At 43.7% G+C, this 18,874-nt stretch overlaps 1 protein-coding gene across 1 annotated transcript; it reads right to left on the reverse strand.

Annotated features, from left to right (window-relative positions):
- Window positions 1-1,592: 1,592 nt before the first annotated feature.
- Window positions 1,593-18,138, reverse strand: GDI1 (GDP dissociation inhibitor 1). Its single transcript, XM_020792929.3, has 11 exons — window positions 17,984-18,138; window positions 12,588-12,695; window positions 11,728-11,827; window positions 11,013-11,147; window positions 9,510-9,708; window positions 9,038-9,169; window positions 8,011-8,110; window positions 5,002-5,173; window positions 4,333-4,477; window positions 3,976-4,030; window positions 1,593-3,247 (listed from the first exon to the last, which is right to left on the reverse strand). Exons 1-11 carry the CDS (start codon window positions 18,026-18,028, stop codon window positions 3,095-3,097), a joined length of 1,344 nt encoding a protein of 447 aa, XP_020648588.1. The 5' UTR covers window positions 18,029-18,138; the 3' UTR covers window positions 1,593-3,094.
- Between the last annotated feature and the right edge of the window lie 736 nt (window positions 18,139-18,874).

Below are 18,874 nucleotides of genomic sequence, written 5' to 3' on the forward strand. Positions count from 1 at the left end.
CTACTAGACATTCTTTCAGTTTTCAGTTAGTTGTGTTATTATCAACAGCATTATCCATACTAGTCCTTTACTCTTCCCAAGTAGCTGAGTGAATGCTTTCTGACCTGGGAGTCACTTTCCAGTATTATCTCTTGCATCATCTTGGACTGTCTCATCATAGGTTTTTCAAGACCAGAAAGGTTCAGCAGTAGTTTATCATTGCTAATTCCTGTGCAGTTTCTTTGGCTCTTCCACCGGCAACATCTTCAGCTACTGCTGCTAGGTGGTGACTTAAGCACCATCACAAAAGAGGACACATTGGCACAAAATTGCATATGCTTATTTATATGTGCATATGTAAAATTAAAAACAATGTTTACAACTGAAATAGAATTACATCTTACTCCAGTGGGGAAGACTGTCATGAGGTAGCCTGTGTGCATATTGAATCTGTTCTTGAGATGTAAAAATACAACAGGTGAAATCAGGCTTCGGATTTCTCACCTCATGATTCTTTATCTTTAAATCAGACTTAGACTAGACAGCCGTTCAAAGGGAGGACACCTTCAAAAAGTCGTGTGACCGCTGGCACTCCTTCAACTAAAGAGGGCAAATAGCCATCCTAGTACCTATTTAATTTCTCCCTATAACTGGCTAATTATTTTATTTTTGTAATTTTTTGGTAAATTCTATAATCTGTTTGGGTTTTAATAAAGTTAATTTTTATTGTTGTTTAGTGTAATTAAATGGATTGCTGTGCCTTGTTGCTTTGAATGTATTTTGGTGTTGATTTTGTTTTCTGTTTTTACTGTGGTATTTGTTTGATCTTTTAACATATTTGCATACAGTATTTTTTAAATTTTGTCTTTTAATGATGTAAGATGTCTTGGGTCCTCTCTTAAGGAGAAAGGTGGGGTAAAATATTTTAAGTAAATAATAAATAATTCCACGAGTTCTAATCTGTAATATTTCTAAGATGTGATATTATAAGGCAGTAAATTGTTTTCAAATTAAAACAAACAAACAGATTCATAGTATCTTGGCAGTGTCTGCTGAAGGAAGGGATAAACCAGCAGAGTTGAAAGGTAGTTGACTGGAAAAGAGAGAATCTAAACTGAAGAGCATCATTCTATGAGAAAGCTTATAACCAGAGCAATTATCTTTGCGCAGTCTGCAATTCTCAACTTTTCCACTGATGTTAGGCAGGAAAACTGAAGAATATGCAACGTGAAGCATCTAGTCATCTCGTGTAATAGTCAGATAGCGCTAAACAAGGCTTTTGGTGACATTTTTGAGGGGGAGGAGAATGGAGAAAAGGAGGACAAGTATCAAAAACTCTGCAGCATTGTTACTCTTTTATCTTTTTTACTCTAAAAAGCAGGGGAATGTTAGCTTTCTTCTTCCCCTAGATTTGGAAACGGCTTTCTGGCTACAGAAAGGTTACCACGGCTCCATTTCCCACATACAGTAACACTACTTTTCTTTCCTCTCTGGAGCTCAACATGATGTTTCTCTACAAACAGCACACTTCTCTACTTTGGGGGCCCAGGCCCAGATCTTAGCCTCCTTCTGCTCTCATCCCCATGGAAACAGTACCACACAGGAGCCAAGGATAGACTAAGTGAATTTATTATCTTGAGACAGTTGAGCAGCTGCGGGGTGGAGGGAAGTGACCCCTCATATCCCCCTAGAGTTACAGACAAATTGTTAACCATAAAGCCAGCTTCGGCATGAAGGAAGCCTCCGGCACAAAACAGGCCCCGGGCCTCTTTGCTTGTGCCAGGGCCGGACCCCCACCCCACCCCTCATCCAAACCTTGTTAATTGTCAGGAGTGTTGACAAAAGTTTGACCTGCTTCATTAATAAGTTACAATAAGTTACAGCAGGTGGCAGCAAAGTGGAAGGGGACAGAGCCACCACCCTGTCCCTATGTCCAGCACACGAGAGAGACACATACACACACACACACGTCTTCCCACACTTTAGGCTAAAGGAACTAAGAGGGATCGAGGGGGACAAAAGAGACAGACGCAAGACAAACAGAGAGGCCTAGGGGGACCTGGAGTGGCACGGTGGGAGTACAGGGGACTGGCTCGAGGGACAGCAAGTGTGGAAAAGATGGCTCAGAATGGCTCTTCCCTCATGCCTCCACATTCTCACACTGTTGTAGTCACCATTTTAGTCTCCTCTCAGGGTACAGGAGTGAAAGTTCAAACCATGATCCACAGAAACGGGGGAAAGAAGAAAGGCTGAATGATATGCATGGAGTGAAGTTGAGTGGAGAAGGTGAAATACCAAACCAGTTTACTAGGATCAGAACTAGGATAACCAAGAACCAGGATGTGGGGGGTGGGAATGTACTGCGAGGCACAGAGGCCTCAGAGGGGCACAGTCGGTGAAGAATGAAATTTTTCCAGCAAGTGCAGGGAGGAGGAAGAGAGAAAGGTGAGCATAGGAGAATTGGAGAGTAACGGAAGGAAAAAGGGCCAGACTAAAGGTTTTATGCAATCACATGTTTTTAAACCCAATGGCTAACTATTTCCAGGTTAGGTCAGGTTTCTCCAAGGGTGGCATGAAGTGGACAAGTGGTTCGTGTGCTTAATTCTGCCTCCTTTTAGATGCATCGTTTGTCCTTACAAACATGCAGTGGGACTCACCATAAAAGAGACTCAGGCAAAAGAGAAGGTACTGCAGTGGAAAAATGTGCCAAATCACATCTGTCCCAAGCTCTTTTATGTAGAATGGAGAAGGATTTAAATGCATGCAACTGTGTTTGATACATAGCGTGACCCTAAAACCTTACAGGCATGGGAAAGAACTTAAGAGCTGGAATACCAGGGTTGCCCCCACTTTGGTCCAGCTAGTCTTGAAAATGGTAAGCTTCTCCTTTGAGGCAGAAAAATAGAGGTCAGCATAGTAATCTAAAAATGTGTTTTCTCTTTGTGGTTTAAGTGGACTGGTCCCAGTTACGAGAAATCTGGCCCAGCTCAACGAGGATTTGGAGGAAGAGCCAGTCTCAGGCAGGGTGTGGGGTAAAGCCAGTCCCTAGTGGGAAGATGGTCCCTTGCATGGGGAAAACCCAGGAAGGAGAGGGATAGGAAGGGAACGGGCATGGTCACTGCTCATCCTCGCCAAAGACATCATTCTGGCGCCGCTTCATGCTTTCAAAGTCAAACGGAGCCCCTGCCATGCGCCGGTAAATGTCTTTGATGTCATCGCATGTTGTCTCAAAATGGGTTGTAGCATCATATGACCGTGAGCAGAATATCTATAAAGGGGAAAATAAGGAGAGTTTAGAAAACAGGAATGTATTGGGATTAAAGATAGGCATGAACCAGCGAAAACGGCAGTTTGTGGTGGTTTATGGCTATGTACAAAACATGAACTTTTTTAAAAAAATGAACGACGACCTGGTTGGTTTGTTTTTTAAACATTTGTGCTTGGGGGAGGGGAACCTAAACCCCCACCCCACTCTGTCAGCTGACAGGCATGCACATGTGCAGAGTTACAGCAGCCTGGCTTCTGTGAGCCAGGCCTGCTATCTCTATGCATGCATTGGGGGGGGGATCTCGGTTGATCATGGAGATCAGCTGGACCCCAGGACATGTGCAGAAGGTGGCACCCAGGCTCCTGGAAGGCCACACTGCTGCCACTAGGGTGGCAATGGAGGAGGAGGAGGAGGTGGCAGGATAAGGTAGGGGATGGGGAGCAGCAGGAGGGGGGGCAGGCTGTGGGGGAGAGGGGGGGAGAAAATGGGCAAAACTGAACCACTGAACCAAGCATAGCTTTAAAAATTAATTGGTTCCATTTGGTTTTGATGAACATGAAGCGACCTGAGCCAACAAACCAGTGATTTTTAACAAACTTCCTGGTTCGTTTTTTGGTTCGTGCCCATTTCTAATTAAGATGGGCGTCAGCAGACAGAAAGAAAAGCCATGACCCTCTTCAGAGCCAGTTCAGAAAGTTTCTCCCTTTGTATGTGCTGGACAGTCTCACCTGACTTTCAGTTCCATCGTCAGTAGGCTCATAAATGTCACTGATGGCCACAAACCTACAGGGAGGAAAAATATGTGTAAAGGAGGTAATTTTTTGCCCTAAAACCCTCTTTCATAATGCTTTCAAGTACTGAAGACCCACCACCTCAGTATCTCCAGAGCCTTGTCCTTCACATCCTCTATTCCACTACCCCTACACCACCCCAGATTTTTTTTCCCAGGCCCCCCCTTTGTCACAGGGCTTAGCCATTATCAGTGTGAGTAAAGGAGATTGAACTTGCAGTGTTGGGGACTCTCAGCACAGTCCTCCTGAAGAACTGCCTCCTCCCTGACTCCACTGGTTCCTTCCTGCACTTACTTTTGGTCAATGGGTTCAAGCAGTTCAAGGGCAGGCTGTACTTCATTCTCAGGAGAATCTGTCTCCACCGTAGTGCTGGCAATAGCAATGTACTTGCCCTGGGCAGCCACATTGTGGGCAGATGAGATGAGGCAAACATAAATATCTGGGTGGGGAAGTGAAGACAAAGGTTAGAAAGCTTGTCCAATGGTGGCCCTTATCCCAAATCTAGTAGCCTCCATAAGGCACTCAAGTGCCAAGGCGTCCTTCTAGAATGGAAGACAACAGTATTTATTCCAGCTGTTGGGAGTTTTGTAGTTCAGAGGCTGAGTATATGCTTTGTCCTGAAATATCCCTGGTTCAGTGCCAAGGGCCTGAAACCTGGAAGAGCTGCTGCTCATGCAGACAGTAATGAACTACAAGGACCAAGATTCTGGTTCAATACAATTCTGATACATTTATATTTTTTAAAACTTGGTTCTGTTTCTTGCCCCACTATACCCACTCAGCCTGTCCTATTTCACATGCTTTAATGTGGTATTTGGGGTGGGCAAAGTCATTACTGTAAGGATCCAGGTACGTGGCATACCATTCTGCAGCAGCAGCTCAAAGCAGAGTCCATTCCTGTCTTTCCACTCTCCCTCCCTCCCCTGGCCTAATCTCTAAAGTCCCATAGCCATTAGCACTCACCAGACTTGCGCCCCACTTGGTTCTGGGGGATGATGATTTGACAGGAGTTGGCGTCACTGGTGCCACGGATAGGGTGGCTGAGAATGCAGATGACACGCACAACCTTTCCTGCTGGACGCACTCGATCTGGCACATAGCTGGGGTCACAGATCAGCTGTTTGCACCGTGCCATCTGTGACGGGAGAGTAAGCATTATCAAAGAGATGTGGGAGAGGCCCAGCCTTCTGCTTTGCATGCAGACCCTAGATACTGAAGAGGGCACAGCTTAGGAATTGACTTTTAAACAAATGTATAGACAGATATTCACCACAGCCATGAACTTTCCTCCAAGTCATATAAGCAAACATGTAATATGACCCATCAAACATAGCCCCTCCCAGACAGAAAGGAATTAGTTATCCCCAAATAATTTGTAGAATTCCTTTAAACAAGCCAATAAAGCTAAAAGTATTAGACACTTAGGGATGGTAGACTATAATAATTATTCTTAACATCTTTTCAACTTCTATGTCTCTCCGTATGTGACACCCATGTGTAATTTAATGCTACTGCCCTAAAACAACTATGAAAGTCTAAACAGTCTAAATCAACTCTCAAAGAGAACAGAAGTTGACGTGACTGCTTCTCTCGCTTATGGATAAGTGTGAGAAGCAGAGTCAGCCTGAAAAACATGAAAAGGTGCTGAGTGCAAACAACATGAAAGGAAAATTCTTCTTCAAACAAGGATGGCTGAAAATCACAAGGTATTCTCAATTTGGATCTCAACTGCTAAGTTGGTGTGAGGCACTTCTGGCAGATGGATCACTAAATCCCACCTCATCACAAGACATGATGTTTGAAGGAACGTGGCCACATCCCATGGTATCATCAAGTCTCTGGCCAAATGCCAGCTGGAGATTTTTTAACATAAAGAAATGGGATGAGGACCAAAATAGGCTTAGCCAGTGCTCAAATCTATTGCAAATAACACTTGTCTGTTATAAGCAATAAATAAAATAAACAATAACCAAACGCTGGTTTTCCTCTCTAAATTAGGTTACTGAAACATAGAAAGTTTGAGGGGAAGGTGGGGGTGGATTTTTGTGTGAAAGGAATATATGGCACTAAAAACATATTTTGAGCACACACTCCAAAGCATTTCATTCCATAATTCTGTGCTCACCCCTCTGTCACTATTTTGACTTGACCCTGGTTGGTACACTTTGGAGGTTTAATTAAAAAATAGTGCAACTCCTACAAGCTTGAACAATCTTCATATTTGCCTAACCCATAGCTTTTATCTTGATGCAATGGCCGACAGAACTTAAACAGATAATCAGAAACTTTGACAGAGTTGCATCATATTACTACTCTACAGTTGCAGGAACTGCGACTGGCCACCACACCAAAAGCAGGTTAGGCCAACTGATAAACAGAACAAACTAACAGCAAGATATAGCACATTTGGGCTGTCCTGGTTTTTTGGGCAGTGGTACAGGTAATCCAGAGTGTGACTAGATGGCCCAATTCTCCCAGCCCAGATTAGTCTAGATTGTGCTAAATAGGGTTGCTTTGAAGTGCAGTATGTCATTTGGGGTGATCTTTGCATCCACACACAAGAATGAATCACAACAAATCTCAAGCGAACCTGTTCAGCATGATCTACACCAGTGGTTCCCAACCTTGGGTAACCCAAGTGTTCTTGGATTGCAACTACATGAGTGACTTTTAGAGGGACTGTTATGCATTGCTGCTTTGACTGGGTCATTAGAACTGCTTGTGTTTAGCATCTCTCAGAGTTGTATTTGTTTGTTCCTTTTCAGTATTTGCACACTTATTGTTTTAGCTTTAATAATGTCTTTTAATGATGCAAGCTGCCTCTTTATACTCATTGTTCTTAGCTTTAAATACGTCTTTTCATGATGTAAACCATCATTGTATCCTCATTGTTTACAGCTTTAGACATTGTCTTTCAAGGATGTAAGCTGCCTTGAGTCCTTTGTAAGGAGAAAAGAGGGGTAAAAATATTTTAAATAAATACTGTAAATAAATAAATGAACTTCCAGAAACCCCAGCCAGCACAGCTAGTGATGAAGGCTTCAGGGAGCTGCAGTCCAAGAATGCCCAGGTTACCTAAAGTTGGGAACCACTGATCTAGACCAATCTTATGTCCCTTTAAAGGTGGGAGGGAACCCAAAAATTCCGCCTGTTTCCTCCTTTGCCTACATCACTTAACAATCTTGAGAAATGGGACATTTCCTTGCCAGCCACCTGTGGAGGGGAAGGGAGAGGAAATTTTCCATTTCTTTTTAATTGTTGCTAACCAACACAGTGCATCAGCAATGCTCTGAAAAGCCCTTTAAAGAAAGCCCTTTAAAAAAAAAACCCTTTCAAAGTATAGTTAATGCATTAGCAACAAATCTCTGCAGGTTAAGCACCTTATTTCTCAAGATTATTAAGCAGCTTCAGCAAAAAGACAGACAGTCGCTTTGGTGTGATCCCAGTGATCATACACAGTGGAATAGAACAAAAACAGAGGAATCCTACATACACACACAAACACACACACAAAGGTTGCCCCTGACAGGGACCCAGGAATGTGTGGGTAGGCATCAATTGGAGCATGCTGCTTAACAGTGGCCTGTCAATCATGTGGTCACTGGGAAAAGGAACAAACCAGCCTGTCCCTAACCCAGACCAAATGCCCATATATTCCTTTTCCCACCAATCAGAGAAGAGGAGATGTGTTTTCTACTTCATTTACCAAAATAACTTGGTAAACTTTAAGTACTATACAACTTGACATAGATAGGCCCTCAAGGCAAAAAGATGTCTTGGACTCATCCTGATCAGGCACCTCCACATCAAAGATAAAGCTGGACTACCTCATGAGCCACACTTTCACATAGGAGCAGGGCTGATTTTCTCCAGTTCTCTTTTAACAGTCTTCCTAGCACACTCTCGCTTCTAGGAGGATTTTTCAAGCCTCTTTGCCACACAGGTGTAAAGGCACCGGTGTCCAATGCTCACCTCTCCTTCCGATTTGACCCCAATGACCTTGCCACCTTCCATGACAATCTCATCCACTGGCTTGTTGAGCATGTAAGTGCCACCATAGATAGCGCTGAGCCTGAAGGCATGAGGAGGGAAGGAGGTGGTAAAGAACATGAATGACACAGCTCAACCCATCCCCAACCCAAACAAACAATCAGCTGAGCTACAAGGGGTAAATTTGTTCACCAGTCCCAAACACACAAGGATCTTCTTTCCCATGGCCTTCACTCACCCTCATATCACTGTAACTAGCTATATATCTGTATTAGAGCAGCTTGTTTCCCACAACCAGTATGAAATGCAGTTGTTTCCTAAAGTTAAAAAGCAAAATTATACTTTTTTAAAGGAGTGGCTATTTTTTATATTTGTAAAAGGATCCAACATACAAGTGTTCTTTGAATAACTTTCTGTTCTCCCTTTGAGTGTGCATTTCTCCTACACAGTACCATTTGGTGCTGTTGTTTATAATTTACAAGGGAAGCATCCTCACCACCCCTCATGGATTAGTGGCTTAAATCCAACCACTAATCTGAAATAGAGTAAATCTATTGATTCAGTAGAATTTATCTAATTGTTGATTCACCATTCAGCAATTAATTCAGTGATGCTGCTTATAATAAGGCGCTTATCACTTCCTTTCTATAACTTTTTCCTAACAAAAAGATTTTTAAAAATCTGAATTCTGTACAGTCCTAGATGTTGAGTTCAGAACATACATTTCTGCAGAATTTGCAAACAATTAATTTTGGCAATTTATGAAAAGCTTGAAGTCCAAATTTCTTGGAAAAGAACATACATTTCTGCAGAATTTGCAATTAATTTTGGCAATTTATGAAAAGCTTGAAGTCCAAATTTCTTGGAAAAGAATGGTGGTCATGGTGAGACATTAGCTTTGTTACAGGAATAATGCTAGACGTAATGCCATTCCTGTCCACTGATCCTAAGAAGTAAAATGGATCAGAGGCAAGACTCCTATGAACTTAGTTCCTATGAGATTAAGTACCTGGCAAAGCCCTGGGGAAGCTCACCCAGACCATAAAGTGGGTACAGGTAGGGGCTCTTCCCATAGCGGGCCAGGGATTCGCTGTACAATTTGATGCGATTGATGGTCTCCAAGCAGGGCTGATCCAAGTAACTGTGAAGAGAGAAAACATCCTGCCTTAGTCCCACCCAAAGAAGGAGAGCAACAGGGATTTACACAGAGACCTAGTGCCAGAGGAAGAAAAATAAAACCAAGTGAAACCGTAACGGTTTTGTCAGGTTTCCTTGGTAACTCTTTTCCTTGCACCAGAACCTACCAGCCAGTACCAGAAGGGATATGTTTACCGACCAAGTTAGTGTCCAGTTACTCTCAGCTGACCTATCCTTCCCCAGGGAAAAGCCAATAAATGCAATGTGAGACATAATCAGGAATGAGTAAGGCATGGAGAGGGATGCCGTACGTTGCTGAATACGAGTTCTGCTCAGTCACTCACTCATCAGTGCGATAGAGCGCCAGTGCGTGTCCTGTGAAGTCAATGACATCCTGGCCCAAGTCAAAGCGCCGATAGACTTCACGCATGGTAGTGCTGTGAGGGTCCACACCTTCCAGTGTCTTTGAGTCATTCTCATCAAAATTTGCCACAAACACCAGGAACTTGCGGAAGCGCCGTTTCTCAAACATGCCCATGAGATCTGAGGGGAAGGAAGACAAGCAGGTTGTAGATAGCATACCAAGGAATTCATAGGGCCTCCACTACCAACAGAGTTCAGGTTCAGCCTCTAGCATCTCCACTGAAAGGGGCATCAATTCACAGGGTGATATCAACAACATAAAAGCACATCTTCAAGGTGAGGGAGACTGAGAGAAAGAGATGGCATTCCTGTTTCCCTCCCAAGATTTGCTGAGGCTGAGAATAACATATTTCAGTATGGGAATGCTGCAGGCCTTGGAGCCGATTTTGCAGGTCCTGGAGCCAATTTTGTCACCCTAGGGAAATGCCACTGCCATGAACAAGGACCCTTCAGCGGCAAGCAAGTGCAATTCAAACACGTGCTATTTCCTTTGAATTCATTGCCAATTCCAAGGAATCACAGGAGAAACTTTTTTAATTGCCACTAACATTTTGCGGTGCAGTGCTCCCCCAAAATTTGGCACCATGGTTTTCAGAGGGATGAGGTGACCACAAAAATGGCCTTGGAGCTCATCATGCAGCCTCCATGCAGTATGACTCTAACCCACAGCCCAGGACAGTGCAAAAGCTGGTATCATCACACACTGGACTCCAGAATCTCATAGATCACTTGAAATAAAACTATTTCTGTTGAGGCAGACCCTCATGGTCTGGGGACAGAACCTACCAGCTGTACACTGAAACAGAACATGTTACTAAGCAAAAGTTCTAAGTGACCAGCCACAGAAAAGTTGCCCAGTGTATCTTGTCTGGTTAGGTGTTCTGCCCCGCTTCCTTCTCACTACCTTCTTCTGGGACTAAGTCTCTTGATCCTTTAGATCAGGTGAAACATGAATTAGGCAATCATTCTTGATGTAAAGATACATCTGCTACTGTAACAACATCTGCCTGCATGTTCACAGTAGCAGCTTCCTCCAAGAAGTGGTTCTCAGAAAGGAAACCTTTCAGATGTAAGAATGTGCCTTTCAATGCAATGTGAAAAACCAAAAAAGGAACAAGTGTGGCTTAGCTAGGAACTTGCAAATCAATCAATCAATCAATCAAACAACCAACCAACCAATCTCCAGGAACGATCTTCCTAATGCCATTATATAGCCTGGTTTTTATATGGGTTTCTCTTGTGCATTTATAGCTGTTTCACACAGAATAGTTTCGTTTGTCCATCTGCTATTATATCCTATTGCTAAATTATAAAGCACAACATACATTTTAAATTACATTACATTAAATACAAATAAATGTAGATATGACTGTCTTGCAATTTCACAATTTTTCCCAACAGACATTAAATGAGGGTCTACTTACTAGATGCTAGTGCCTCTGTCTCTGTTGACGGCACCTTGTAGATCTTTCCTGCCTTGTAGACGAAGCTTCCCTCCACCACTTTGAAGTCAAGATAACGTGTCACTTCTGTATAGAGCAACATCTTCACCAGCTGGCCTACATTGGGAGGAGATATGCCTAATTTGGACCACTGGAACCCTTGTATTTTGGCTAGTAGCTCAATGTAAGGGAAAAAAATCACTCACAGCAAGAGGTCACAAGAAGCTGCAATTAACGCATGAACATCTCACCAGATATATGTACCTGCCATGTACTGGCAGAGCTGTGGGGCACATACTCAGGGAGCGCAGAAACTTCATCTCAGAGCTTGGCTATGCTGGCTGGCGGGTATAGGGGAAGAGTAACTTCTCCATGCTCTGCTATGACTAGATGCTTGTTCATCAATGCCAGTGTACAGCAAGGAAAGAAATAAATGTCCACCCATACATCTCATGGTGCTATTATTTATGTATCTCCTTTAATCATTGTGAATTGTTCTTCTATGGCAGGGCTGGAGGACTTATTTGGACTGTAACCCCCACAGTCATTTATCATTGGCCCTGCTGAAAGGGACTGATGAAAGTTGCTGCTGAAAACATCTGAGGGCCAAAGGCTAGCTCACACTAGTTCCTCCTTTTTTTAAAGGAAAAAGGCATAATTTCTTTGGACCAAGAGGTCAGGTGGAGCAGGACCTTACCATTGGCCATGAGAAATTTGGGGATAAGATCAACATTCCAATCCCGGCCACGCCCCATGGATTCAGGTGGACCATCAGCAATACCAAAGCGCTTGTAGAGCTGGAGAGGGAAAGGATGAAAAAAGAACAGAGCATCACGCACACTTCAGGAAGACACTTGAAGGAGAATGCATTTATTAGCACAACACAGCATTACATCTGCCAGCAAGATACAGCAGAAGAATTAACCTTAGCAGCATCAAGAGATTTGGAGATGGTACAGAAAGACTTTGCCTTCCTTAACGATGCCTTCCCTATTCAGCCCCACCCCATCCTAGAACCTGGAAATGTTACTTTTTTTTTTTTTTGGATAGCAATTCCCAGCATCCACCAATGAGTATGGCCAGTGAATCCTTGGAACAGTAGTCTGAAAAGTAATGTGCCCAAGCTTTGCCACCAACTAATTGTGTGACTACTGCTACTACTGTACATGATATTTCATGGCAGAATACCACCTTGCAGTACTACGGTCCTTTAAAACATAAACTGGGGTACAAATATAACTTTACCTTTTTAGTTTTCTCCTGAGCATCTGAATAGAAGGATTACAATTTGAGTAACAGAATAGCTTGTATTTGGACTGTTTTCTGAGTGCTGAAAGGGTTTCATGTAAGATGACTACCGTTTTAAAACCATGTTTTGCCGCAGAAGGGGTCTTTTGCCTACAGACCATGTCTTACCTAAGCCCATCTACTGAGTGCATAGTTCCAGAGGGATCTGAATTCTATGCACTCTTAGACATCAAGGAACAATGCCTAATGGCTTTATTTATGTCACAGCTACACACGCGCATCTCACACAGAGTACCTCTGGTCCCTTACCTCTTCCAAGGGAGTAATTGATGAACTCTCACCCCCATAGTATGGATTCCGGTCCATGTGCAAGACCTTCTTGCCATTCACAGACATGATGCCTGAAAGGATACATTCCTAGGAAATAAAAGGGAGGTAGAGTTGCACATCTGTATTATTTGTTTACAGTGTTTGCACTGTTTTGCTGACATTGTGGCACAAATGTTAAGTGCTATTAAGTGCCACAACAAACATGACTGCATGATACTCAGTGCACGTGGAGAGAGAAAAGGGAGGGAGAGTATGGATATAGACATGGCAGACAAGGAACTGAACTTTTTATCTTCTTGTGAGCATCTCAACATAAACTCCATACAAGGAGATGAGAAGCACCCAGAAAGCCTGGAACGAAAATGGATGAATACCAAACAAGACAAAACTAACTTGAAACAAAACAGACAAAAATGTTGTGGCACCTTCTAGGCTAAATGCTATTGGTTGTTGTGGGTTTTTCAAGCTCTTTGGCTGTGTTCTGAAGGTTGTTCTTCCTAACGTTTCGCCAGTCTCTGTGGCTGGCATCTTCAAAGGAAGAACAACCTTCAGAACATGGCCAAAGAGCCCGAAAAACCCACAACAACCATTAGATTCCGGCCGTGAAAGCCTTCGCGAATATGCTAAATGCTATATTTTAATGTGAGCTTTTGTGGATCAAGTCCACTTTCTCAGAAATAAGATGGAGACTATGTAACTGTCACAGTTATACATAGCCCCAAGACCTGGTGGGGTGGTAATAGACAATGTGTCAGTAATCTATTAGTAATGGAATAGGTTATCAGGCTGTTAATGGCAATTATAAATCTATAAGGTAACAATAGCATAGTTGACGCTAGTGTGAAATTCTGGGAATCAGTGTAGGATTTAATGACTTAAGAACACTCTTTGAATGATCTGAAAGCTACTGTTTTTCAGGGAAAAAACAGTACAAAACAAGATTCAAAAGAGAAACAGCTGAGATAAGCTATATATGGATGATGGAGGCCCATTTAAAATGAATGAGTATCAATAAAAGATTCTTCAGTCATTGTTGTTTTTCTGTGCCATCAAAACTATTTAATAAGTGGTTTTACCAGTTCCGCACCCCCAGTGAACTCCCATGGCTGTGCAGACATTTGAACTCAGGCCTCCTGAGTCCCAACCTGTAACTCTACCCACTACACTGGTTGTTCCCAACCTTAGGTCCCCAGATGTTCTTGGACTGCAACTCCCATTGTCACTTTATCCATTATCTGTTTCCCATGGAGCCATGTATAAATATGGCAATCAGCCTCACTCTGTCTAGGAAGTGGACTTGATACACAAAAGTTCACATTAAAATATAGCAGTTGGTCTAACATGGCTACTTCTCTGAAAACTACAGCTAATTAGTCTTAAGGAAGTCTTGAGAAACTGGCAAGCGACTTCTCTACAAAGTCTTGGCATTTGCTATGATTTTTGCCACAGACAGCTGAGGTGAAACTGGCAAGCAGCTGCTTTGGCCGAAAGTATAAATCTCAAGTCAAGGCTAAGTCTGTAGAATATTCAGTGTCACTTTACTGTGATGAAAACTGACTGCATTTGAGAACGCTTTGATATGCGTATGTGTGAGAGGGAAGTTCAAATTCTCTAAATGTTGAAACTTAAAGCTTGTTCTTATCAGAGATGCTTCTTTTTCGCTAGCCCCTGCACCATTCTGGTAACCGTGATATCTGAAATCACAAGGAAAGCTAAGATTTAAGTGCCATCAAACCTCTAGAGATATGCAATCTGACATCCAGACTGCCCACATGAACTATTCCACACAGCATGATTTTACCCATACAAAGTCCCCCCCCCCCATACCAATTATCAAAGTAACTGGAAGTTCAGCTGCAGAAGACTGGTAACCATACCATTCCTAAGTGCTGATCAAGACAAAGAGGCCTTATGTTAGAGCAAAAGACAAGCTCCAAAAGGTCATGTTTGATCTAAGCATTCTTGGGTGGGAACATGGGGACGGTGTGATTAGTTATCAGCAATGTAAGTTCCACTTCACACAGCACTTCAAAATGCACTTGTTGAGAAATAACTGAGTTGTCCTACAAAAAAAAGCTGCTCATTTGGTGCAGGAAAATAAGTGGAAGGTTCCTGAGGCAGAAACACAAAAGTTCTGTATGAATAGTTGGATCTTGCTCCATAAATGAACAATAACTATCTGTTATTTTAAATTGGGAAACGGAAAAGGCCCTTTGTGACTTCTACCCAACAAACTGGTCTGAAAGATATCCTCTTCCTAGTAGTTCTAGTAGACCTCTAGTTAAAAAAAAAAAACCCTCAATACTGTGACCAAGCTACAGACCCAAAAATTCTATGGAAGAAACAACAATATGTAAACGGTCACTGCTAACTCATAAGAAATTCATAATGTAGCTCTGCTTTTAAGTGCCAGTGGCCAAAATCCTGTTGCACAGTTTAACCATTGTAATAGGAATGACAGCAGAAGATTGCTACTGATTAAAGATCCTGTTTTTTAGAGGAAGGAACACCTACAGATCAAGAAATAATTAAAAAGATATTTGACTGTGCCGAAATGGATAGACTAACATTGAAAATCAAAGGAAAAGAAGATACAATATATTATCAAACATGGGACTTGTTCTATCAGTGGTTAGAAGAATGTTGTATAGATTAGGAGCATAATGTGTATGGTAGTTGTTTTAACAAATGATTATAAGCTGTACCCAGGTGGCACGATGTTAAATCAACAGGGATGGATTTTATATAATAAAAAGAATTTTTTTAAAAAAAGATGCTTTTTTAAGGTGTGCATGACTCACACAGAATGAGACAAAGTCACCTGTCCCTCAAAAACCAAAGCAGCCTGTTTGCCATAGAATAATGAACTGATTCTCATGAGTAGCCATTCTCAACCTGTTTTTGGCTATGGTCATAAACACAACATGTATAACTTGCACAATGAACCTTATAAAGTGGTGTGTGAATAATTCCTTCTAGTCTGTGGCCCCCTTCAAATGTGCCATGGCTCCAGTTGAGAAAGGCTGCTCTAGAGCAGTGCTTCCCAACCTTGGGTCCCCAGAAGTTACTAGACTGTAATTTCCAGAAATCCTGACCAGCACAGCTAGTGGTGAAGGCTTCTGGGGGTTTTAGACTAAGAACATTTGGAGATCTAAGGTTGGGAGCCACTGCACTGGATGGTATCAGTTTGGAATAATCAAAGAGCAACCTAGGCACTGAGGCAAAACTAAGAAAAAAAGGCACAAGAAAGCCCACTGATTCCCTAACACCTGCCACCCTAGTCCTTCTCTGTAGTTCTGTTTCACAACACACAGACAGATGGGTTCCAAACTGAAGAGCCATAACCCATTGGCTGGGTATACAGTTTATCTGCAGAAGGTTCCAGGTTCATCTCCTGTAATTTCTGAGAGGGCTATGAAGGGCTCCTATGTGAAATGTGGAAAAGTCAGTGTTGATGCAATAAGAGTAAACCAGTGAATCTGATCAGGTATCCAACCATTTGTTGCACTCCTAAGATCAGAGCAAATCATTTTCTGCCCCTCCCCAGTATGCTAAATGGCTTGAGGCAGGAGATGAAAAAGGGGATACATGTCAATGCAATGGATCAGAACCCCCTCATTTGATTACCATTTCAAGGAAGCTGAACAGATGGTGCTACCTTCCCTAGGGCTAGGAAATGAGAAGCAAAGGAAGGAGCTAGCTTTCAAGGTTCCCAAAAGGAGGGCTGTATCCTTTTTGACATTCCAGAAGAAAGGAACATGAGGGATGGTTTTATCTGCAAAACACACAAGGAGGAAAGACCTCATAGCTGTATATGAGGAAGTAGGGAGAGCCCAAGCCTGCTGTTGAGAGTCAGCAAGAGCTAGTCTACATTGCTCTCCTAAGCATGGAACCCCCTCCTTCAGCAATGTGAAAACAGAATTGAACAAAAACACTAAAGAGTTGGTTAATACCCTCTTGTTCAGTCATATCAACAGTGAATCATACCACTTAGCAGCAAAAAATGTGCTTGGGAGAAACCCAGGTTAATCCAGCTCTCCCAAAGAACGTGGATGATGATGAAAAGAAGACACGGGGTGCTCAGAGGTGGCTTGCAAGGATAAACAAAGTATCCTGACAAAATGGGGACTACTGTACAGTACAAGTGGGGAAACAATGTCTCCTTTCTAGATTGCTTGGATCTGCATCTGAGACACAGAAGAGGCTTTCTCCTAAGAAAATGGCAAAAGCATGGCATACAATGAACAGAATTTAGAGAGAAGAGAGGGCCGTGTAAATTAGAAGTTCCAAAGAATGGCACAAAGGATGGATCCTGCACTGTGTGAGCATTCAGTGGGATAAACATGGGCATCTACACTGGCTCCAAAGGTGCTTGGGACAAGGAGCGGAACACCTTGTACTGCAGAATCTTCAACCTTGAATGCCAAATAGGACTACTGATTTCAAGAGCAGATAGTTACATGGCTGCATTGGGGTGGCTGAAGGGGTCTTGTGGAAACAGAGAACAAGCACATGATTGAAATCACTGAGATGCCATTGCCTCTTTCCCCTCCCACTGAGTTGTAACCGGACAGAGTCAGCACCTGACCTGAAAAACAGAGCATAAGGACTTGCAGAAATCAGTGCAGGAAGCATCCCACAATGCGAAAATAAATACAACCCACTACACAATGGTCTTTATGATAAGTCGACACAACCATTCCCATTTGGTACTGCTGAGATGCTGGCAAGGCAAAATGACAGGAGAAATTGGGGACCTAAAAAGCAATAGGTGCAATATGCAATGGGTGCCTATCCTTTCCCACTTTCAGGAACAGCTGGTGGCGTTGGGTTGCATCAGAGAAGCTGCACGGGGGGGGGCAATCCCCATTTGGCTGCAGAGGGTGGGGAGAGGAGGGACAGAAGCTAGGAAGAAGGCAAATGCATCGCGTGCAACAGCAATGGCAATTCGTCAGGGAAGACAGAGGCAATATGGAACCAGATGCAGAAAACAGTGGGGGGAAAATGCAGATGGAGTGGTAGCAAGAGGCGCGAAAGAGGAAATAGGCAATATGCAATAACCCAACCCTGGGGGGGCATCTCTTCCGGGCAGTGCCAAGCTATTCCTTTAGGAGCAGCATTGCTGCAATCCTAAAAGACGATGGATTGCTTTCTCGAAGGCTGCAGAGTTACTGCCCGCAGGGGCGATGCAACAACCCCGCCCGGGTCTGATGACAAGGATGCTGATGACGGGCAAAGGGATGCCGGAGGGAGAATGGGATGCAGGGCTGGAGGGCGAGGGCGGCGGCGGCAGCGACAGAGGGGAGATGAAGAGCGCGATGGTGGGCTGGGGGTGGGTGCCTGAGAGCAGGGCAAAAGGCTCCCGAAGGACTCACGGTTAGGCCGGTGCCCAGCACGATCACGTCGTAGGCCTCGTCCATGGTGCCGGCTGCGGAGCCGCCTCCGCCACCCACCCCCCGCCCCTAAGCGGAGCCAAGATGGGGCCGCAGCACCGGCGGCAGAGGCAGGAGCAGCTCAAGCGGGATTCCTCCGCCGGAAACGAGTCCCGGCACAGGAATCTCTCCGCTGCGGGGAACCGCCCCGACGAGCCGATCGTTTTTATACCCCCTCTGGCTAAAGACGCCGCCACGGAGAAGGAAGGGAGCGCGAGGGAGTACAGTACGGAGAATACATATAGAGATGGGACTACTTTAGTCTCATTAACAATGATGCCTACGCGCGGAGAAAGGGAGGGGGGGAGAATCTAGAAACAAGTTCCGGCTCTGTGCTTTCTCTTGTCATTACCTGGGGAGGAGGGAGCAGCAGAGAGTACAGTATTTCAGTGCTGGGACCACCACCCTTCCTCTCACCATGGCAACGGTTATAGCACCGCCGGATTCTTCTTTGAAAACGACAGAAAGAAAGGAAAATAAAATTTTAAAATAAAATTTTAAAAATCTGTGTGTTTTATTGAGGGAGGCGTAAAAGTAACGTTTCCTCATTTTTTTTGTTTCCCGTTTGATTACATGTGGCCACCCAGAGAAAAGGGGACCTTCCTTTCTTCCCCCTCCGCAAAATAAATCACACCCCGCCTTAAAATACTCCCAACTGCAGCCCGCATATGCCCCGTGTTTGTGGTCGATGAGGCGAAGAGCTCTGCCCGCTTCGTGACATTTTCCTGGGCTGCCGCCTCGTCTTGAGGGGATGCAGGGCCTCAGGGGAAAAGACCGCCTGAGGGGTTGGGGGGTGGGGAGGGATAAGCCGTCCTTCGGCCCTATTTTCGCATA

The sequence above is a fragment of the Pogona vitticeps genome, chromosome 2, assembly GCF_051106095.1.
Source record: "Pogona vitticeps strain Pit_001003342236 chromosome 2, PviZW2.1, whole genome shotgun sequence".
In the NCBI taxonomy this organism is placed as follows: domain Eukaryota; kingdom Metazoa; phylum Chordata; class Lepidosauria; order Squamata; family Agamidae; genus Pogona; species Pogona vitticeps.

Bases quoted from the DNA above. Each gene is read 5' to 3' on its own strand.
- GDI1 (XM_020792929.3), bottom strand. From the start codon at position 18,028: ATGGACGAGGCCTACGACGTGATCGTGCTGGGCACCGGCCTAACC. The intron at 9,709-11,012 runs GTAAGTAGACCC...CCTTCCCCTCAG, and splicing joins GACAGAGGCACTAGCATCTA to ATCTCATGGGCATGTTTGAG. The intron at 8,111-9,037 runs GTACTTAATCTC...TCATGCCTTCAG, and splicing joins CTTCCCCAGGGCTTTGCCAG to GCTCAGCGCTATCTATGGTG.